General features: G+C 42.4%; 1 protein-coding gene across 1 annotated transcript in view; it reads left to right on the forward strand.

Moving 5' to 3' along the window:
• The window catches only part of LOC133649921 (uncharacterized), a 334,795-nt gene that overhangs the window by 180,780 nt on the left and 129,015 nt on the right, over positions 1-25,000 (forward strand). Inside the window, exons 3-4 of the mRNA XM_062046641.1 lie at positions 5,158-5,264; positions 20,152-20,288. Of these exons, the coding sequence (XP_061902625.1) occupies positions 5,178-5,264; positions 20,152-20,288 (224 nt within the window). The 5' untranslated portion in view covers positions 5,158-5,177. The remainder of the gene's footprint in view (positions 1-5,157; positions 5,265-20,151; positions 20,289-25,000) is intronic.

Below are 25,000 nucleotides of genomic sequence, written 5' to 3' on the forward strand. Positions count from 1 at the left end.
TGCCGGCAATGCGGACCAAGCTCTGACACTGATCATACAGGGAGCGGACCGCCACAATCAGACAGTCTGATACCCCATACTCTCTGAGCACTCCCCACAGGACTTCCCGGGGGACACGGTCAAATGCCTTCTCCAAGTCCACAAAGCACATGTACACTGGTTGGGCAAACTCCCATGCACCCTCAAGGACCCTGCCGAGAATATAGAGCTGGTCTACCGTTCCACGACCTGGACGAAAACCACACTGTTCCTCCTGGATCCGAGGTTCAACTATCCGGCGTAGCCTCCTCTCCAGTACACCTGAATAGACCTTACCTGAATAGACCTTAAAGAGAGGAACCACCACCCCGGTCTGCCAATCCAGAGGTACCGCCCCCGATGTCCAGGCGATGTTGCAGAGTCTTGTCAACCAAGACAGCCCCACAACATCCAGAGCCTTAAAGAACTCCGGGCGGATCTCATCCTCCCCCGGGGCCTTGCCACCGAGGAGCTTTTTAACTACCTCTGCCCCATAAATAGGACAGCCCGCCACAGATTCCCCAGGCACTGCTTCCTCATAGGAGGACGTGCTGGTGGGATTGAGGAGGTCTTCGAAGTATTCCCTCCACCGATCCACAACAGCCGCAGTAGAGGCACACCATACACAGTGTTGACAGTGTACTGTTTCCCCCCCCGAGGTGGCGGATGGTGGTCTAGAATCGCTTCGAAGCCGTCCAGAAGTCGTTTTCCATGGCTTCCCCAAACTCCTCCCATGGCCGAGTTTTTGCCTCTGCGACCGCTGAAGCCGCACTTCGCTTGGCCTGTCCCATGAGCCAAAAGAACCCGATAGGACTGTTTCTTCAGCTTGACGGCATCCGTCACTGCTGGTGTCCACCAGCAGGTTCTAGGATTACCGCCACGACAGGCACCAACCACCTTGCGGCTCCAGCTCCAATCAGCCGCCTCGACAATGGAGGCACGGAACATGGTCCACTCGGACTCAATATCCAGTGCCTCCCTCGTGACATGTTCAAAGTTCTTCCGGAAGTGGGAATTGAAACTCTCTCTGACAGCAGACTCTGCTAGACGTTCCCAGCAGACCCTCACAATGAGTTTGGGCCTGCCAGGTCTGTCCGGCATCCTCCCCCACCATCGGAGCCAGCGCACCACCAGGTGGTGATCGGTAGAAAGCTCTGCCACTCTCTTCACCCGAGTGTCCAAAACACGAGTCCGCAAATCCGATGACACAACTACAAAGTCAATCATGGAACTGCGGCCGAGGGTGTCCTGGTGCCAAGTGCACATATGGACACCCTTATGTTTGAACATTGTGTTCGTTATGGACAATCCGTGACGAGCACAAAAGTCCAATAACAAAGCACCGCTTGGGTTCATATCCGGGCGGCCATTCTTCCTAATCACGCCTCTCCAGGTTTCACTGTCGTTGCCAACATGAGCGTTGAAGTCCCCCAGCAGAACAAAGAAATCACCCGAGGGAGCACTCTCCAGTACTCCTTCAAGGGAATCCAAAAAGAGTGGGTACTCTGAGCTGCTGTTTGGTGTGTAAGCACAAACAACAGTCAAGACCCGTCCCCCCACCCGAAGGCGGAGGGAAGCTACCCTCTCGTCTACTGGGTTAAAGTCCAACGTGTAGGCTTTGAGCCGGGGGGGCAACAATGATTGCCACCCCAGCCCGTCGCCTTTCATTGCTTGCAACGCCAAAGTGGAAGAGAGTCCAGCCCCTGGTTCCAGAGCCCTTGTGAACAAGACTCCTAGGTACTTGAACTCCTCCCCAACCTGGAGATGGCACTCCACCCTTTCCCGGGCGAGAACCATGGACTCGGACTTGAGCGTTGGTGCAGGCGGGGTACACCCTGGACAAGTCATCACCTCATCACAGGGCCAACACAGATAGACAGACCACACTCACATTCACACACTAGGGACCATTTAGTGTTGCCAATCAACCTATCCCCAGGTGCATGTCTTTGGAGGTGGGAGGACGCCGGAGTACCCGGAGGGAACCCACGCAGTCACGGGGAGAACATGCAAACTCCACACAGAAAGATCCCGAGAGCAGGATCGAACCCAGGACCTTCGTATTGTGAGGCAGACGCACTAACCCCTCCGGCAAAATCTCTTATATCAGAAAATTATTTTAATAAAACATTTAAATGGTTATGATGTCAGGTTTGGGACAGGTGTGACGCTGGTGTGGCCACAGTGTGCACAAGTCTGATGTTCCTCACATGTGCTCCACTGAATGCTCAGGGAGTTTGTGCGTTTGCTCACACACATGAAAAATTAGAGGGAACATTGGTGGTGAGCCCATTGGAGGGGGGAACCACGTTGCCTCTTCGGGCCACCAGGCGCTCGCCATCGTGCCCCACCTCCGGGCCTGGCTACAGAGGGGAGCCCCGGTGACCCGCATCCGGGCGAGTGAAATCTAGGTCCTCGATTTGTACTTTTCATAAAGGTATTTGAGCTGCTCTTTGTCTGATCCCTCACCTAGGACCTGTTTGTTTTGGGAGACCCTACCAGGGGGCATAGAAGCCCCCGGACAACATAGCTCCTAGGATCATTGGGACACGCAAACTCCTCTACCACGATAAGGTGGCAGCTCAGAAAGGAGTAAATACTCCAATTTAAATCATGTGCAAAAAGATGTTGACGCACAGACATATTAAATACTGAACCGTTTTAAACAATTTTCTACAAAGTAGTGCATTTAAAAGTACATTGATTCAGTTTTTTGTTTCATTCATGGTATCAAATAGGTATTAAAAATATTGGAAAATTACAGGTGTCTGGCTCTACCCCTGAAATGTTGTTATTGTTACAACCCCACTCATAACATTTGAGGAAATAATGTGAAAATTATATTTTGTAGTCATGTGGAAAAAGATCACGAAACGGCATGGCGTGCTCTCTTTAACCCCATGGGGTGTCTAATTATTGCACATGACTTTAAGTCACATCGCTTATATCGTCATTATTGAAGGCCTATTAAGGCTCGCCCTTACATTCATCACATCTTTCCACCTCTGGGTGAAAAAGGTAATTTTCAGGCAGTTTTAGCACATAGGTTATCTTGAGCTGCAGGATGGGACACCTACTGTGCTTGCCTATAGTAAGTTGGGGCGATGGCAGGGAGTCTGTTTGTGTGTTTGCATGTGTGTGCAATGTACCATTGAACCAATTAGCCCCTACAGTGGGGGTGACTGTGACAGAGGCGTTCCACAGGGTAAAGCACTTGGCCCTGTGGGTTCCTGGCCAATAGCAATTAATGGGCTAACAACAGTCTTAATTAGCCTCTTTGATTGGCTTTGTAACAGTTCATCTATGACCCAGCAGTCCACAAAGATGCTGCAATATGAAATGTTAGCCTACCTTCTGCTTTGAGACCATCTGTTATTTAAACAGGAAGCTGTATTTACAAAACCAAAAACCAGTGAAGTTGGCACATTGTGTAAATCGTAAATAAAAACAGAATACAATTATTTGCAAATCCTTTTCAACCTATATTTACTGCAAAGATATGATACTGAGAAACTTGATTAATTTTTGCAAATAATCATTAACTTATAATTTAATGGCAGCAACACAATGCAAAAAAGTTGGCACAGAGGCATTTTTACCACTGTGTTACATGGCCTTTCCTTTTAACAACACTCATTTAACATTTGGGAACTGAGGAGACCAATTTTTTAAGCTTCTCAGGTGGAATTCTTTCCAATTCTTGCTTGATGTACAGCTTAAGTTGTTCCACAGTCCGGGGTCTCCGTTGTGGTATTTTAGGCTTCATAATGCGCCACACATTTTCAATGGGAGACAGGTCTGGACTACAGGCAGGCCAGTCTAGAACCCGCACTCTTTTACTACGAAGCCATGCTGTTGTCACACGTGCATAATGGGCCTTGGGATTGTCTTGCTGAAATAAGCAGGGGCGTCCATGAAAAAGACGTTGTTTGGATGACAACATATGTTGCTCCAAAACCTCTATGTACCTTTCAGCATTAATGGCGCTTTCACAGATGTGTAAGTTACCCATACACCTCCATACCATCACAGGTGCTGGCTTTTGAACTTTGCGCCCTTAACAGTCCGGATGGTTCTTTTTCTCTTTGGTCTGGAGGACACGATGTCCACAGTTTCCAAAAACAATTTGAAATGTGGACTCGTCAGACCACACAACACTTTTCCACTTTGCATCAGTCCATCTTAGATGAGCTCGGGCCCAGCGAAGCCAGCAGCGTTTCTGGGTGTTGTTGATAAAAGGCTTTGGCTTTGCATAGTAGAGTTTAAACTTGCACTTACAGATGTAGTGACGAACTGTAGTTACTGACAGTGGTTTTCTAAAGTGTTCCGGAGCCCATGTGGTGATATCCTTTACACACTGATGTCGGTTTTTGATGCAGTACTGTCGGAGGGATCGAAAGTCACGGGAATTCAATATTGGTTTTCTGCCTTGCCGCTTACATGCAGTGATTTCTCCAGATTCTCTAAACCTTTTGATGACATTATGGACCATAGATGGTGAAATCCCTAAATTCCTTGCAATAACTTGTTGAAAAATGTTGTTCTTAAACTCTTCGACAATTTCCTCACGCATTTGTTCACAAAGTGGTGACCCTAAACATTTCATGGAAGCTGCTTTCTTACCCAATCATGGCACCCACCTGTTCCCAATTAGCCTGTTCACCTGTGGGATGTTCCAAATGTTTGATGAGCATTCCTCAACTTTTTCAGTCTTTTTTGCCGCTTGTGCCAGCCTTTTTGCAGGCATCAAATTATAAATTAGCTAATATTTGCAAAAAATAACAAAGTTTACCAGTTCAAACATTAAGTATCTTGTCTTTGCAGTCTATTCAATTGAATATAGGTTGAAAAGGATTTGCAAATCATTGTATTCTGTTTTTATTTACGATTTACACAACGTGCCAACTTCACTGGTTTTGGGTTTTGTACTATAGTAAAGTATTTAAATTGTTTGTGCTTTAAACCATTATCAAGTATGTCTGCCGGGGAATGTTTAAAGGTGGTACATGGTTTGTGTTTGGGTTAATACATTCATCAAAAAAGGGACTGGAAAATGGCTGCGGGTGGCTGCTGTTGAAATAGCATTTGTAGTCAATTATTCTTGATACCTGTGTCTTTTCTATCTTCTATTTTTCTCAGTCTCAATGTGACACAATCCCATGATGCAACATGCGTCCCCAGCACCTGCAGTGACAATGATGGCCACCCAGAGTGTTCCTCCACCAACGTACCAGGAGAGCCAACAGGTCAGTCAGAACTGACCTTAAAACTGTAAATTGTCAATACAAACAATATATACAAAGTCACTATACATGGAGGCTGACAGATATTAAATATTATGAGATGTCGCATGCTGTGGTAATTGCTCAGTATCAATAAAAACATGTGCAAGAAACTAAAAAAATGTTAGCTAAAAGTTTTTAGGAAGACAGAAGACAACTCAAACCACAAGCCCCTAATTGTGGCAAATTAAAAAAAACAAGTGACCAGTCAAGACCAGTATGTGTCATTTTGCAACAAACTTAGCACCAGATTGGGGTGCCAAACACTCATTAAACATTTTTGCATATATGCTTGACACTTAAAGAGCTGCATTTTCTCTCAAAAAAGCTACAAAGTTGCCTTTTTACTTTGATATCCATATAGACCTTGTATGTGTAGAAAACTTGTTCTACATATGATTTTCCTAACAAAATAGCCCAGGGTTTTAATCATTACCAATAACTTATTTTGCTCATTGTAAGGTTTGAGTACCTGTTTTGGAGGTTATTGGTGACCATTGTGCCTAAGGGTGTCCCAATACAGCTTTTTCATTTCCAATACGATACTGATAATGAAGCCTTGAGTAATCGCCGGTACGATTGTAATGATTGCCTTAGCTGGAGTAGAAACCTAACGCAGAGCATAAATAACAATAATAACAAAAAGCGCAATGTAAAAGAAGTGACGAAAAATAACTAAGGATGCACATTTGTGTGGAAAAACAGAAATCACACTCAGAAAGTGTGGAGAGGAAACAGTTAACACTACACAGAAACGCCGGAACAGATAAGCGTGAGTGGAGCCAAAGCAGAGGAGATGTACACTATTGGAAGGGTGAGCCATAAGGAATCTACTGGTGCAAAGGAAATGGACTGGAGAGTATAAGTAGTCAGAAGGAAATGATTATCGGTTGTGCGTGCAGGTGGCTTTGCACCGTGACCCAAAAACCAGGCACTGCAACAAAAAGAAGATAGGCAGCAGCAGAGCTACCAGATCATGACAATAATATTATTTTTTAGTGTGGAATGTTAGAAAATTTGATTTAAAAAAAAGGTAAATCTAAAAAACATTAATCTATTCATTATTAACCTATTAGTGTAGAATTAACTTACCCTGGATTTCCACCGGATGCAGAACGATAGCTGAACCCTACCACCATTCTGTGGCGGCTCCGTTGTGCAACGAAAAAACACATACTTTTACGAGATCTCGCAAACCTGCGCGTAATCATGTCATAAGGGGAGTTGAAGTGAAACAAACCACTAACAGTTTATTCTGTTACACACACACACACACACACACACACACACACACACACACACACACACACACACACGCACGCACACACACACACACACACACACACACACACACACACACACACACACACACACACACACACACACACACACACACACACACACACACACACACACACACACACACACACACACACACACACACAGACACACACACACTCCAACCACCTTTTCTGGCTTCCGTATCAGCTTGTATTTGACACAGGCCCCCATATCCCCATATAGCTGTCGAGGATATGCCTGCATATGATTTGTTAATTTTGGACCTTGAGAATTAGCACGTCTTCATTAATTTGTGTCAATGTGGTGAAAATGCGTCTGAAAACCTTTGACACGTTGACTTCAGGTCCATTAGGACGTTAAAATGTGTAAAATATGATCCACATTGAAAACAGACTATTTTATTTTGAAAGTTAACTGGATCATTTATTTTGTGTTTGTGTTGGATTAATGTCCAACACAAGCAGATTTTAGCTAAAATGAACGAGTGTGTTGCAGTGACTGGCAAATATAAAAACTCTGCGTTAATTTAGAACATGAATGTGGAAAGTCACCAGTGGAAACTAGACACATTGAATTGAAAAAAAACCCCGAAAGAGTATGCCCCCATGCGGGTGCCAATCCGCTGCCGTTCTGCATCCAGTGGAATTCCAGGGTTATTTTATTTTTGAGTGGAAGTGTAGTTGTTGACTACCCTTATTCCCTTATGCCTTGGAGACTTTGGGCGTGATCTACTAAGGTCCAAACAACAAGCGCTAAATACTATACTGTAGTGTGTGCAAACTAGAAAATTGTTTCTACTATTAGTGGTGATCTGCTATGACTGCGTGTACAATTCCTAACAAGTGTACAAGTGGTGCAGACCACCTTATTTAAATGAGGATTTTGTGTGTATACCGACTGTCACCATGGAGACACTCATTGCCCTCCACATTTACGGCTAACCTGCTACGTATCATCGTCTTGTTGAGATTTAGCACACAAATATATGTACCAACTTTTCTGGGCTATATTGAAGTGCAATCTAGACAACAGAACCTACTTTTAACACGCTGAAGGAACGCTCTGAGAGGCGCTGCAGTGTTGTGATGGTGGGTCTGGCATGATCTAGTTGTAAGAAAATGCATATTGCAAAAACATTTTCCTATGGAGATTTATCATAATAATATGAAACAAATTAGATTATTAAAAAAACCACCACCAGTTTAAGGGTCGATCTGCCCTCCTCTTATATATCGTGTGCTGACTGTGACAATACTGACACACCAAGAGTTGTTGTTATATTATCCTCTCTTTAGACTCTTATTAGTCTACTTGGTGATTTCCTGTTAATATCTGCTTACTTTCTCCTGCAACACGGTTACTTTCAAACTTCTTAAAATGTACTAATCACTTATTTCTTGGTGTTGTTCTAAGCTATCTTTGCGGCTAGCTTAAATATTAGCATGCCTGCTCCTAGAAAATGCAGTTTATTTGCCGTAATGGAGGTGAATATTATTAACATAGGGGGAGTGCCTCCACACTGTGTATGGGGACACATAATGTGCTCCCGGCCTGGGGTCTAAAAAAAATTGCGTCAACAAGATGGTAGGGCTGGACAATTAATCAAATGTTGATTTCGATTTTGATTATGGCTTCTCATGATTATGAAAATATAACTATCGAAAAAAAATAAAAATAATGGGCTGCGCAACGTGCATGCAAGTTCCAGAGCTTGTGACGGTGAAACAGATGAGGAGCGAATGAGTGAAAAAAAAAAGAGCATGTCTACTTGGGATGTCACCATAGTTGTTACTTTGAATTTGTCACAATGCTGGTATGCCTAATCAATAATCCCTAAACTCAACAAAAAAAGTAAGGTATATGACTTCCGCAGTTTACGTAACCGCCAACAGAGTCACATAATTGGCCAATAATATGGAATCTGCTGTTAAACGTAGAATATCAGGGAAAGTGACATAAATGTGTGTGAAATGTTGTCAAAAGGAACATTTGTTTGGTAAAATAATGTGTCCGGTACTGCTCATTCATCCCCGAAACACTCAACCGCCCCCTGCTGAACTAAACAATGTGGATATGGCCACTTGAAACAGCGACTAAACTACGAAGCTAAAGCTAACAAGAACAATCCATACACCCACAACACATCTCGTCTGCTTGTGTTGTTGTGAACGACATCATCGATGTAAAATCAATGTGCAAACAGTGGTCGCAGCTTGAGGCTTTTTATTAAAGCCTCAAGAGTGTCACCTTTTCCTTGTCAAGCTGACAACAACAGCATAGCAAATGTACCCCCTTCACAATAATAGCGTGGTGCGCCACATCCGGCATAACTAAGCAAAGAAAATAAAGCTTCACAAAAAAGTACTTTGCACAAGCATAATGTAGATAAAGCACTTATTGACACATTTACATAATTGCTTTGCTTTGACCTAAAAATACTGGTCAAAATGTATTGCGCCAATAAATGTAGGGATGTTTGCATTTAGTTAGCAAACATTTTATTACATTTTATTTGACACAAAAAGCAGACGTGGTGGTAAAATATGTCTAAAAGGTAAAAAAAACGTAATTAAACATTTTAACTGAAAATTTTAATTTTATAAATATTTATATTGCTGTTGTTATTTCAATATATTGTTATTACTAATATTATTATTATTTTACTTGTTCTGGTTTATTCGTTAATAATTTATATCCATTTATTACCTGTTACCTATCCACTTCGTGCCTCGTGGCACATAAGGCCCTTACAGAGCTTCTCCACTTCTCACGATCGGCTGCTGCAGTCCTCGCCTCCGACCATGAGTTGCACCCTGCCTCTTTCCTTTCTTTCTCAACGGTACGTCTCCAGATGGTCTTTGGTCTTCCCTTTCTTCTTTTCCCCTCTGGCGCCCAGGTCATGGCTATGCTGCAATTGTTGTTGTGGTCCTGCCGTAGTATGTGTCCAATCATCTTTCATCTTCGTAGCTTTACATCCTCACTGAGTGGCTTCATATTCGCTCTTTCCAGCAGTTCTTCAGTACTGATGTGATCTTGCCAGCAGATTCTGAGTGTTCTTTGTAGGCATTTGTTATGGAATACGTCAACCGCCCTGTTATCTCCTCTGTTCATTTTCTAGTATAGCAATACTGGTACCACTAGTGTCTTGTACAGTTTTAGTTGTGTTCTTCTTGTGATGCTGTTGGAGCTCCAGGTCTTTCCAGGTCTGATGAATGCGCCTCTCGCTTTCGACAGTCTATTCTTCAAGTCCTTCATGCCGCCTCCCCCTTTACAAACTGTGGCTCCCAAGTAGGTAAACTGATCTACCTCTTCGACATCTTGTCCATTGATTTTGATTTTTCCTGGTTTCTTGCAAAGATCTTCATTATCTTAGTCTTTTGTGTATCGATCCTGAGTCCTACACGCCCGTCTTTTTCGTCCATCCATGTTGTTTTACACTGCATGTGCTGTTATGTGGAGGACAGTAAAGCTACGTCATCTGCAAAGTCCATGTCGTCGAGTTTTGATGTTAGCTTCCAGCAAATTCCATTCTCTCCCTCTTTAACTGTTCTTCGCATTATCCAATCCATCACAATCAAGAACAGGAATCCGGACATATTACATCCTTGTTTGACACCGGTTTTAATGTTGAACCACTCGCATGTTTCTCCTCGGTCTTCTACTGCGCACTGGAAGTCTTCGTAAAATGTTTTCACCATTCTCACAAATCTTCTCTGGAATTTCGTATTTCTCCATAATCCTCCACAGGCTTTTGTGGTGGACGGAGTCGAAAGCCTTTTCGAAATCTACGAAGTTCATGAATAGTGTTGCTTGCCACTCGTTAACCTGTTCAATTATGTTTCGCAGTATGAAGACTTGCTCTGTTGTTCCTCTGCCCGTTCTGTACCCATTTTTTAACTATATTTAAAGGTGAGTTTTGGAGGTACAGTAAATACTTACTGTATGTTTTCAAATTAATTAATTATTGTGTAATTAATCGTAATTAGAATGTCAACCAAAATACTTGTGATTGTTATTTTTGCCATAATCGTCCAGCCCTATAAAATGGGATTGGTGTTTGTGATCGGCTTTAAAATGTCATGATCCATGGTCCGGATCATGTTTTTGTGTTTTCTGTTAATTTTGGACTCCTTTTGTTATTTGTTGTGCTCCTGTGAGTTTGTTTTGGTTGTCATGGTCACTCTTTGTGTGCACCTGTCTCTGATTAGTGCTCGCCCGCTCACCTGCTTCCCGAGCGCTAATCAGAGGCATTATTTAAGTTGCCTTTGCCAGTCACTCGTCCTGCTCTCATTGTGTTTGCTCCATGCACTTGTCACGTGAGTTTTTGAGTTCTAGTGTTCCTTGTCTTTTGCCTATGCTAAGTAATAAGTTCCTTAACTTCCCGTGCGCTCTGCACGCATCCTTGTTGTTTTTGTTTATTGGATGATTTATGATAGATAAATCACTTCCTACCTTACGCCTTCGTCCGGAGCCGTTCCTTTGCATTGGGAGAACAACCGCGCAGCAAGCTGCGACCCCGCGATCGTGACAGAATGAGAGCAGCAACCGTTCTCCCGCAAATGGACCAGAGGGAGATGGATGAAGGTACGCGCATGGTGTTGCGAGCGATGGAAGTGGAGACGCTTCACTATTCGACGGAGGAGAGGTCGAACCTTATGTGGGGACCTGGAGGCTCCCTTATCCCCATCGACTCCCTCTGGTCCGAAGACATCGCCGCTACACAGCAGTACCGGACGCGCAGGCAAAGGCGGAAGCCGTCCAGAAGGGCTTCGCCTCGCCGTCAGAACGCGTCACTCCCGCAAGCTCCTCCCCCGGACCGAAGCAAGTTGCAGGCAGCCCAGTATCCTTCCCCCGATGACGTCACTCCGTCCACGGCTGATGACGTCATGGCCCAGAATTTTTTTTTTCTGAATTCTGTCTCCTTGCGTCAACAACCTCCTAAAGACTTTAATTCTAAAATTATACCTTGTCAGGACATTCTTTTGAAATTTAGATGTCAGCCACAGTCTCCTTCTGAGTGCCAAGCTCCGCCCCCTAGGACTCTAGCCCCGCCCACGTCAGTGACTTTTTCCTCTCATCCTCCCAAAAGACCTCAGGTGGGGGGTGGGAAAAGACATTTTGGACAATTTAGAGGGGAGGATTTTGCCCCCCTCCTGACTTCCCGCCACCCACCCGTAAAGACTGTTCCAGACCGCAAGCAGCGCGTCTGGTATCCGCCCCTTGAGGGGGGGGCTGGGGCCGGGAGCTGTGCTGGTGGGGCTGCTCGGCTGCGCCCAGCCAGGCAGCAACCTCCATCCCGGCCGCCGCCACCTGTCCTTCGGCCTGCCAAGCCGCAACCTCCAGCCCGTCCTCCACCACCAGTCCGTCGGCATGCCAAGCCGCAACCTCCTGCCAGGCCACCTCCGCCAAAGTCACGACCAACACCTCCAAGTCTGGTTTCCACACCAGTACCTCCAAGTCTGGTTTCCACACCAGTACCTCCAAGTCTGGTTTCCACACCAGCACCTGCTCCACGGCTGGTTCCCACACCAGTACCTGCACCTCGGCTGGTTCCCAGACCAGTACCTGCACCTCGGCTGGTTCCCAGACCAGTACCTGCACCTCGGCTGGTTCCCAGACCAGTACCTGCACCTCGGCTGGTTCCCAGACCAGTACCTGCACCTCGGCTGGTTCCCACACCAGTACCTCCTCCTCGGCAGACGCCTGCACCTGCTTCTCGGCAGACGCCTGCACCTGCTCCTCGGCAGACGCCTGCACCTGCTCCTCGGCAGACGCCTGCACCTGCTCCTCGGCAGACGCCTGCACCTGCTCCTCGGCAGACGCCTGCACCTGCTCCTCGGCAGACGCCTGCACCTGCTCCTCGGCAGACGCCTGCACCTGCTCCTCGGCAGACGCCTGCACCTGCTCCTCGGCTGACGCCTGCACCTGCTCCTCGGCTGACGCCTGCACCTGCTCCTCGCCAGACGCCTGCACCTGCTCCTCGCCAGACGCCTGCACCTGCTCCTCGCCAGACGCCTGCACCTGCTCCTCGCCAGACGCCTGCACCTGCTCCTCGCCAGACGCCTGCACCTGCTCCTCGCCAGACGCCTGCACCTGCTCCTCGCCAGACGCCTGCACCTGCTCCTCGCCAGACGCCTGCACCTGCTCCTCGCCAGACGCCTGCACCTGCTCCTCGCCAGACGCCTGCACCTGCTCCTCGCCAGACGCCTGCACCTGCTCCTCGCCAGACGCCTGCACCTGCTCCTCGCCAGACGCCTGCTCCTCGCCAGACGCCTGCTCCTCGCCAGACGCCTGCACCTCGGCAGACGCCTGCACCTCGGCAGACGCCTGCACCTCGGCAGACGCCTGCACCTCGGCAGACGCCTGCGCCTGCACCTCGGCAGACGCCTGCGCCTGCACCACGCCAGACGCCGGTGGTACCTGCAAGCACGCCAAACTCGCCGGTGGTACCTGCAAGCACGCCAGACTCGCCGGTGGTACCTGCAACCACGCCAGACTCGCCGGTGGTACCTGCAACCACACCAGACTCGCCGGTGGTGCCTGCTGCCACGCCTGCCATGACGGCGCCGGTGCCTGCTGCCACGCCTGCCATGACGGCGCCGGTGCCTGCTGCCACGCCTGCCATGACGGCGCCGGTGCCTGCTGCCACGCCTGCCATGACGGCGCCGACACGCCCACCTCCTCGTCGACCACGGATGTGGCCGCTCCCTGGTCGTCCGCCTCGCCAAGTGCGCCCACCTCCCCGTCGGCCACGAATGTGGCCATTCCCTGGTCGCCCGCCTCGCTTGCTGCAGCGGCGTTCCACTCGCCGCCGCCACTTGACTTTGCCTCGGTGGATTCGGGGACACTTGGCCTGGCGACCCACCTCCAAGTCCTCCCTCCGCCCGCCCGTGACTTTAGACCCTGCTTGTTTTTTGTTTTTGTTTTCATATGGACATCTGGTATCTGTCCTTGAGGAGGGGGTACTGTCATGATCCATGGTCCGGATCATGTTTTTGTGTTTTCTGTTAATTTTGGACTCCTTTTGTTATTTGTTGTGCTCCTGTGAGTTTGTTTTGGTTGTCATGGTCACTCTTTGTGTGCACCTGTCTCTGATTAGTGCTCGCCCGCTCACCTGCTTCCCGAGCGCTAATCAGAGGCATTATTTAAGTTGCCTTTGCCAGTCACTCGTCCTGCTCTCATTGTGTTTGCTCCATGCACTTGTCACGTGAGTTTTTGAGTTCTAGTGTTCCTTGTCTTTTGCCTATGCTAAGTAATAAGTTCCTTAACTTCCCGTGCGCTCTGCACGCATCCTTGTTGTTTTTGTTTATTGGATGATTTATGATAGATAAATCACTTCCTACCTTACGCCTTCGTCCGGAGCCGTTCCTTTGCATTGGGAGAACAACCGCGCAGCAAGCTGCGACCCCGCGATCGTGACATAAAAGACATAAATCGACAATGGCCGATCACATGCTTTTTCACGAAGATCGTTCCACTGCAACTGGATCGGCACTTCCCTAGACTTGATTAAAATACCGTATTTTCCGTACCATAAGGCACACCGGATTATAAGGCGCACTGCCGATGAATGGTCTATTTTTATAAAGGAGTCATATTATTATTATTTTTTTCTAAATGGAAGACACTTCCTTGTGGTCTACATAACATGTAATGGTGGTTCTTTGGTCAAAATGTTGCATAGATTATGTTTTACAGATCATCTTCAAGACACGTTCTGACAGTCGCTTCCGGATGCACCGTTTTGTGGGCGGTCTTATTTACGTGGCTCACCTTCGGCAGCGTCTTCTCCCCGTCATCTTTGTTGTAGCGGTGTAGCGTCCAAGGATGGGAGTGGAAGAAGTGTCAAAAGATGGAGCTAACTGTTTTAATGACATTCAGACTTTACTTAAATCGGTAACGGAGCAGCATCTTCACATCCGGAAACAACAACAACCGAAATGTGTCCCTTGAAAAACTGTTCGACCTGAACTCTAATAATTAAAGTTCCTTGGGTGAATGATGTAAACTGTTATGTTTTAGCGCTTTTATTATATTAGAAATGGGCACAGCGGAGGATGAATGCCTCATAACATGAAGAAGCTTATCGACTACAGCGTCGACACGGACTACAAAGGCTGACTCGCGCAATTTTTCAGGATTTATGCAGATCCCAAATACAGATCAGCAGGTACCAGAAGGTAAAAAAAGTTGCTTTTGCATAATATTGTGAAACAAAACGCCAGATAATATAATATAAAATAATACACACACCATAATAATACTCGTATGTTGAAGCACATCAAACGATGCAGCCTGTACTTATCGCTAATGTTTGACTGCTCAACCAAACATATTCCTTACATTAGGCGCACCGGGTTAAAAGGCGCACTGTCAAGTTTTGAGGAAAAAAAAAGGATTATAAGTGCGCCTTATAGTCCGGAAAATACGGTACAACAACAGACAACCTTGTGTGCTTATTGGAGGACATTTTGATGTTACCTGGCTGTCCAGCTTTGCACAAGTAAACACGATGCAAAACTGCTTTTATCGTCGATTTTCGATGCAAGTCGATATCATTTTTGCTGACATCAGACTGATAGCCGATAAGGACTCAAGTTCATCTTAACAAATATGATTATTTGCCTTATAAATGGCGCACACTCAAATAAAGAAATAAAATGTGAAAAGTTTGCTAAAAAATGGTGTTAATTGATCAAGTCAAAGGTTCTTACAGAATCAAACACCATGTACAAGCCTGTGATTTGCGCTGCCAACAGGTCAGTGTTAATGAATGAACCTTGACTATAGTTGGATCTAGCCTTTGCCCCAGACTGCAGTAAACCCCATGGAGAGGAGGAGAGCAGATTCATCCTTACCATCCTCCACCGCTGTCTGCTTTCACCCAGAGGATTAGTGCAAGGGGAGAAATGCAATGTGCATGCTCGGAAAATGCAAATGAGAGCTAGTTAAGTGTGAAGAAGCTAATTTATTTCCCGTTTGGCACTGGGATTAAGATTTGAAGCTTTCCCCCGCCCCACCCCTGTCACAGGAAGGGGGGGGTGGGGTGCTGGGTAATGAAATAGAATAAAGCCGCAGCCTTGTTATGCAAAATGATTTCCTTGTTGATTCTCACTCGATTACCAGTATGAAATACATGTTGCACGTGATTGCTATAAGGAAGTGGTTATTAAAATACTTTACTGAAAATTAAAGAACCGAGGATATCAGTCGCTTACATTTTTAAATCACACTATTTTTATTGTTAACTTGCGATTAATACATTGTTTTTATATTGTTTAAAGGTGCCATGTGTAATAATGTGGCCAGAAATGGTACTGCAATCACGGTCAATATTCTGTAGTCCCTCCCACTCTCCATGACTGAAGTTGCCAATCTTACTCCAAGGAACTTCAAATGGCAATCAACGAGTCCTACGCTGTAGGTTTCTCTTGTTTATGCTTCTTGGTTTACTAAGTAATTATGCCACATTTTATTGATGTCGATTAGCCAAATGTATTTGTAAAGTTACGCAGCAATATTTTCGTCGGGAGTCGGGACAGATTGTTGGCATTACCCTGCTAAAATGTCTAGTTTGACCGCGTGGGTCTATTTTTAAGGCAAGGCAAGGCCAACACTAAAATTACCGCCACATTTTGTTCAGCATAAATTCATGTTGCATCCAACCTGACGCACTGCATTCTTTTCCATGTACGCACATCACCATCTTTCAGTGCAGAGTACAATTCTATGAGCCAACCCACGTTACTCAAAAACTATGTTACGCATAAATCATATAGCCTACTACCATGTCATTACACAAAGTAGAAAATCATGACATGTAATGCATTATATTGTGCCAAGCAAATAGCACCCCATATGTGTTTGATGCACATACAGTACCAGAAACCGCAATTAGCCGTGCTAATGTTGGAACACATTTCCTCAGCGTATCAGCATATTGAGAACGAAATAGGCACTGACACTACCCATATCCACGTAGGTTTTATTTGTCCAAAATATATTTTGCCCTGTCAGTTGGATGACACATCAACATACATACAGGCTAACGGGCATATCTTTTCCCGTTAGCCTATATGTCGATGTGTCATTGACCGGGCTAGCATGCTAAGCGTGCTAGAGCTTCACTCCTAAGCATTCGTTGCACGAACATACTAGCTTTGTTAGACAAGGTTATAGACTGTATTGGATAATATAGTTTACATACGAAATGTCCATTTTCATTTATTACAAGTGATAAAAAAAACCTAAACGCCTTACTTACCTATCAAGGAGGAAATTAGCAAGTTTGGCGTCACATGAAAAAATCTTCTCCGCCTTCAATCATCTCCATCTTTCGAAGGCATCTTCAATACAAATCTTCCTTTTGTTCCTGGCTTTGTCACGAATAAGTTGAGAACCGTAACGAGGCCTTTTAATTTTACTAAGGTCTGACATCTTTAGTAACTTTACCAGTGGCAGTAGCCAGACGAAGGTGGCGGTGTGTAACTGGCAACCTGGATGTGACACACCCACTGACTTTCTAATTGGGCAAAGGGTAGAGGGCGTGGCATCAAAATGAAAACAATAACAAGATTTCGGGGCTTTAAATCTAATTTTGAAATGAGCATATCCCGGCTGAACTACTGTTATCAGTTATAAAAGTATTTGAAAAGAACATGATTTATTAATGCCTTTTTACATATCTGGGACATTTAATGATGACTTGACATGAAATTATTACATATGACACCTTTAACTTAGAAATACTCTACTGACAGGACTATAAGGTTCTAACAGACAAAAGTTGTAAGGTGTTTGAAAAACATGTTAAGTGCAACTATATTCCCCACCTTTCTTGAGTCTCTTTGCACATTCAAAACGCGATAATTGCGACGAAGCCAGAAAAATTCAAAGGTAGCGTCCTCAAACTGCAAGTACCGGCACTATATTTCACACATTGAAATTTAAATTTTTATGTAACATGCACGCTATGTTCAGGGAAAAAAATGCATTTATCCACGTCTGCCTCTAGCTAATTGCACGTCACATCAACAGATGCCAACATGACACTTGCTGCTGCTTACCCAACAGCAAGCCCAAATACAGCCCATTTTCTTTCAAATTAGATTCATCACATTTTGGAATTTGGAATAATCGAAAGAAAGAAAGATAATCATCAACAATAGCTTTATTAGACTTAGACTTAGACTTAGACAGACTTTATTGATCCACAAGGGAAATTGTTCCACACAGGAGCTCAGTTCAGTAGCTAGACTAAAAATGTACCATAGTAGCAATATAAAATATAACATATATATAATATTTACTAGGGGTGTGGGAAAAAATCGATTTGAATTCGAATCGCGATTCTCACGTTGTGTGATTCAGAATCGATTCTCATTTTTTTAAAAATCGATTTTTTTAAAATTGATTTTTCTTTTTTTTTTTTTTTTTTAAATTAATCAATCCAACAAAACAATACACAGCAATACCATAACAATGCAATCCAATTCCAAAACCAAACCCGACCCAGCAACACTCAGAACTGCAATAAACAGAGCAATTGAGAGGAGACACAAACACGACACAGAACAAACCAAAAGTAGTGAAACAAAAATGAATATTATCAACAACAGTATCAATATTACTTACAATTTCAACATAGCAGTGATTAAAAATCCCTCATTGACATTATCATTAGACATTTATAAAAAAGAACAATAGTGTCACAGTGGCTTACACTTGCATCGCATCTCATAAGCTTGACAACACACTGTGTCCAATATTTTCACAAAGATAAAATAAGTCATATTTTTGGTTCTTTTAATAGTTAAAACAAACTTACATTATTGCAATCAGTTGATAAAACATTGTCCTTTACAATTATAAAAGCTTTTTACAAAAATCTACTACTCTGCTTGCATATCAGCAGACTGGGGTAGATCCTGCTGAAATCCTATGTATTGAATGAATAGAGAATCCTTTTGAATCGGGAAAAAAATCGTTTTTGAATCAAGAATCGTGTTGAATTGAAAAAAAAAATCGATTTTGAATCGAATCGTGACCCCAAGAATCGATATTGCATGGAATCGTGGGACACCCAAAGATTCACAGCCCTAATATTTACATATTATATATACAGTATATAATATATACTGATATATTATATTATTATATTATATGATAATTTTATACGATATAAACATTATATAACAAATCCCAATTACCATGTACAATATTACAGTATATGTAACAGCTGCAGCAAAAAAAGGGCAGCATAAAATAGAGAGTAGATCCAGCAGAAAATATACATTATAAACAAAGAGAGGTAGCTAACATAGAGTGCAGAATGAAGGAGTTCTTGAATCAAACACTGTGGGAACGAAGCTGAAGGAGCCTGTTGGAGTATGAGCTCCGCTGTCCCTCAATTGTCTGGTGGAGTGGGTGGGCAGGATTAGCCATGAAAATGACTTCAATGTACTAATATGATCCTGTCCCTCACTGACACAAACGCCTCCAACTGCGTGTCGATAGTTTGGCCGGCTTTCCGGATCAGTTTGCTAATCCAGTTTAAGTCCCTTTTGCTGGTGCTGCTCCCCCAACAAACCACTGCAAAGTACAAGGCACTGGCCGCAACAGACTGAAAAAAGATCCCCAACAGCTTGCTGCACACATTAAAGGACCTAAGCTTCCTCAGGAAAAAGAGTCTGCTCATGCCCTTCTTGTATACAAGAACAGAAAGCCAAGAATGTAGCAAGTAAAATAATTGAAACATTGTATCAATTAACTGGGGGGATCTGAGCCGAGGATGTTGTTGTGGCTTGTGCAGCCCTTTGAGACATTCATAATTTAGGGCTATATAAGTAAACATTGATTGAATTTGATAGATTTTTTGACCGTTCATTTTCAGCTGTCAACTCACACAGAAACACAAATACGTACACACACACACAGATACACAGCAGAGTCTTGCCAATGCAAGACTCTGCTATAATAACTTTAGGGTGGTTATAATATTAGGTGAAAGAAAGTTTAATCCACAGATTGTTATTCACATCCAGCCCGGATGTTGTAGCTGTTCTAGCTTGCATACACACACTACAGCAACATGTTGACCCGCATAGAACATGCAGTGCGGCCTGGACTGAAATGGCCTTTTCAAATTTCAAGGGTTATCATTTTCATGGACATTCACAAGCATTAGTAAAACGCCATGTTCCACAATTTTCACACAACCAAGAAAAAAAAAACATCACAGAAAAGTCTGCTTCATTAGTAAGGAACCAGCTTTCATTCATGACTTACACACCTGAACCTGTGCGCTGGATGGGAGAATACGAAAAAAGAAACGTGCATAACTTCAAGCTAGTAAAAAAACAAAACTTAAGCACAAATGAGAGAATAGGGCCCTGAATCAAGACGCTCCATTTAAAGTGGTTCTTTGCAGCGCTTAGGCTTCCTGGTCCATGTAAACAACGGCCTCTTTTATTCACACGCACAGAACAAAATAATATTGTTCTGTTTATGTTAGATGGCATCATTTTTTTCCCCATCTTCTGATCCCCAGATGACGGGCACAACTCAGCAGAACAACAAGACCCCTCAGGTCCACATCCCAGCAGCCTCCACGGGAGGAAATGCTTCTGTCAGTGTGACCCTTGACCCCCAGGCCCAGCTTGAATCTGACAAGAGGGCTGTTTACAGGTATGTTACAAGCCTATAACTCTTTTTTTTTTTTTTAAAGTTCCATGTGCTATATTGGTACGCCACATTTTTTTTGTACAGATAACCTCACAATCAAAATGTATGTAAGTAAGTTTGACATACTGTAAGTGAAGAAAAACTAACCACACAGCATAAACCATGTCAGCCACGGGTCCAATGTCTGAAATGGTTGGTTGGTTGGTGATTTATGGCAACCTTTTTGTAGTTAACTTGTGATTAATCAAGTTATAATGGTGAAAAGGGGGCGATCGACAATAGTCTGTTCAGTAAAACCATAGTAAGGATATGACTGAACAGCTTTCAAGTGTCAAATCTCAAATATTCCAAGCTATAATGTTCGAACACGCACAGTTCAGGGGTGAGAACAGGGCTTTGGTACATTTGTATGTTGTCAGCCCCTCATGTGGGCTTAATTGTTTGCCTTTGCAATTGTTGACCTAAACATTTTGGCTCAGGAGTTCAAATGATCAGATGAATAATCAAATTATACAAGATGCAGTGGAGTTGTTTACCTTGGGCCTGATCTATTCAAATCCAAATAACAAGTGATATATAGTGTGAGCAACCTGTAAAAAGCTGTTTCGCGTGTGATCCGTTAAGTCTGCGTGTACAATTGATAGTAAGTGCAAAACTGGTGTAGCTCGCCTTAATTCCCTTTACAATCATGACATCGTAGGTCCAACCCAGTATTAATTTTGTTGACTAAAAATATTTGTCTTAGTTATAGTCTACCACCTATTTCCCCCTGACTAAAATAGGATGTTAACGAATCACAACAATTACACGTTGATGAAAACTATGACAAAATTAATTGACAATTTAATCAACGAATAAAAACGAGACACAATATTTGACAGAGACGAAATCCAATCATATATAATTTTGTCTTTAAGCAACTGGGACAAGTAAGGAATCTATCCAGTCACAGTAGCATGCAGAAGAGGGGCCGAGGTCAATCACGACGGGGATCAAATCAGAACTACAACGACTAAATACTACAACTACAAATGCAAAACTGAAAACATTTAGTATCATCATCATCAATCTTTATTGCAGACCTTAAGATCCATTTAAACATATAAAAACAGAATACAATACATTAAAAAACAAAACAATAAAACGTACATTAAAAACAAAACAATAAAAAGTCAGTATAGTAAAAGTATATCAGTATGTGCAATTAAATTATGGAATGGATTAGGTAAAGAAATCAAACAATGTACTAATATGATCCAATTTAAGAAACTGGATCTTAAAACTCAGAAAGTGTTTACAAAGTACATAGAAGAAGAACCATGATAAACATTCTGAACATATTGATGATCTTATCTATCTCACCATGTGAAATACAACTTACTTCAGTAATTATTATTTATTTAGTAATTTTTAAATAATATTTATGGAGTATATTGTAAAAAACAATTTAGAACAGAAAGTCGACAAAAGTGTTAGCAATTGTTATGTAATGGAAAAGGCGTAGGATTAAATAAGCTCTGCTTCTTCCTACTCCTTTTGAACATGTCGAAAAGAGAAACTGGAAATTGTAATGTATCATGTTGTAATTGTATGCATGTTCGTAATAAACTCAAACCATACACAATAACCAAGACACGGTTTTATGGATTTTTCACCAGGAAACTATTTTGTAGGGATGAAACGATAAACTGTAAAACTGATGACTGCGGGAAAACTCCCTACTGTTAGTATTACCTTTTTAAACTAAGATGATATAAAAACTGAGATTGATAATTGCACTCTAAAAAAATTCACTGCGGACCACCAGTGCCAAGTCATGCTAACATGACAACATTATCGTGTTCCCTACTAAGAAACAACCTACATTTATATAAACACATTACTGTCTGAGCAACTAAGATATTTAATTGTGTACATTGAAACTACAAGCTGTGCTCTCTTAGAACGGCATTATGATGATCAATCTTTCTTCAGAGGAAAAGAGACATTTTTTTTTTATGGTGTGTTCGAGGACCGCTGTTCAGAGTAGGACAGGCACAACGCCCGCTAGAAGTGATACATCATTAGAATACATTTTATTTGTTACGCAGTTTTCATTCAAATAAATCTTAAAGTGCGACTGTGCCAAACAATATTTATAGTACAACAATAACATTTTAGCTATTAAGACAGATACAACACTAAGACTAAAACACTTTATTCAGTGAAGTATAACAACCACAAGACATGCAAAATAGTGCATTTTCTAACAGTGTGTCTATTTTTTTTAGTGATGTTTAAAAAGTAATATGAAATTCCTATATTGTTACATCCCTACTGTGTTGTTACGCACATCATTACACTATGTCATCTACATCTGCAAGAAAGAGAAAACATATGGAGACATTTTACCTTTGGAACCGCAAGATACGTTGTAGACTCTGTGGCTCCACTCACTAGAAGCGCCATCAAGTGGCGTGTCCAGACTTTGTTTTCATGGGTGGCAGGACTGGGTCACTTCGTATTGCAGGGGTGGCACCCATAAAACAGTCAGTCCACCCCAGAGGCAGCTAGAGCTACTACAGCTGCTTACCATCACCAAGTATAGAGTGAATCCTCTTGTAAGACATTAAATAATAATAAATACTACATTGAGATTTGTATTTTGCCAACATGGTAGTTATTATATGATACGGCAGGTTTTGTTGTATGTTTTTCTGTCTCTTTGGGAAAATGGCTTATGTGCTTAAAGAGGAAGATTACTCTATAATGTAACTTGGACAATGATGTACAGAACGGGAGATGAAGTTCATTTTTGTATGTTAAACAATTTTTTATTTATTACTGTTGATTTCACGTGACTGTTTAAAAAATAATAATTACAAGGTCGATGCGTAGGCCATTGCGCTACCAGATTATTGATGATGTGGGAAAAATTTAAAATATATGTATAAATAAATAAATTTATATATATATATATATATATATATATATATATATATATATATATATATATATATATATATATATATATATATATATATATACAGTCGAGGTTTATGTGGTTTATTCGTTATACAGTGCTCAATGCCGGGATAGAGCACTCATTTCATCCCTACAAGCCTGTTTCGCAGGTTTCTCTGCTCTTCAGGGGATTTTATCCTGAAGAGTAGAGAAACCTGCGAAAGTGTAGGGATGAAATAACCTCTGAGTTTTTCCTGACCTAACGTATATATATATATATATATATATATATATATATATATATATATATATATATATATATATATATATATATATATATATATATACACTACCGTTCTATACATTGCTAATGTGGTAAATGACTATTCTAGCTGCAAATGTCTGGTCTTTGGTGCAATATCTACATAGGTGTATAGAGGCCCATTTCCAGCAACTATCACTCCAGTGTTCTAATGGTACAATGTGTTTGCTCATTGGTTCAGAAGGCTAATTGATGATTAGAAAACCCTTGTGCAATCATGTTCACACATCTGAAAACAGTTTAGCTTGTTACAGAAGCTACAAAACTGACCTTCCTTTGAGCAGATTGAGTTTCTGGAGCATCACATATGTGGGGTCAATTAAACGCTCAAAATGGCCAGAAAAAGAGAACTTTCATCTGAAACTCGACAGTCTATTCTTGTTCTTAGAAATGAAGGCTATTCCACAAAATTGTTTGGGTGACCCCAAACTTTTGAACGGTAGTGTATATATATATATATATATATATATATATATATATATATATATATATATATATATATATATATATATATATATACTGTATATACATATATATATGTATGTGTATGTATATATATATATATATATATATATATATATATATATATATATATATATATATATATATATATATATATATATATATATATATATATATATATATATATATATATATATTTATTTATTTATTTTTGTATTTTTATTTCTATATATGTATATACATGTTAGGTTGTGTTCTACTGCTCGCGGTGCGGTAAACGGCTTGGTTTAAGTTTGCTCTCCAGTTTAATATCACGCGTCCGTTATTCCTTTAATTATATTGGCATTCAAAAAATATATTTGTATTCTTTATCCAGATTCCAAACAGACCCCAACTCTCAAAAGCCTCTTGTTCAATGGAGCTTTGGCAGTTTATATTGAATCGTCTCACTAAATCTGGACCACGTCCGGAAGTGGTCATGTGGTATGGCAAGGCATCATTTCATCATGTCATCATTTCCGCTGTTCTGCAAGTTTTGAACTGCGCTTTGCGGAAACGCCCCCTCATAACTCGACACACGCCTTGAAGCCTCCGCACGTTTCGTCACATCACTAGATTAAGCACACTACCGCCATCCGCAGGATATGTGCGGACAGAATACTTGCCGCTGTTTTACGACGCTACATGCTTCAAAGTGTTCCGCCTCTAAGTGGGAAGGCCTATTGGATTCTAGGGGTGGGACCTGCCACCCCAGGCCACTCCATAAACACACCACTGGTGTCAACTGCTGGCTAATCATCAGCACATCACAAACGACACAACAGTACGTAGTCCTAAACTAAACTAAAATGAAGTATTTTGGATTAAAATATGTTGATTTTTTATGTTTTCCTGCAAGGAGCAGATCAATAGTCAATGTACAATTACTTTTGTTTGTTCATCTTTTTTTCCTATATTTTGTAGGTGTGTGAGAAAGCTGTTGAATCCA

Source organism: Entelurus aequoreus, linkage group LG05 (genome assembly GCF_033978785.1).
Source record: "Entelurus aequoreus isolate RoL-2023_Sb linkage group LG05, RoL_Eaeq_v1.1, whole genome shotgun sequence".
Taxonomy (NCBI): domain Eukaryota; kingdom Metazoa; phylum Chordata; class Actinopteri; order Syngnathiformes; family Syngnathidae; genus Entelurus; species Entelurus aequoreus.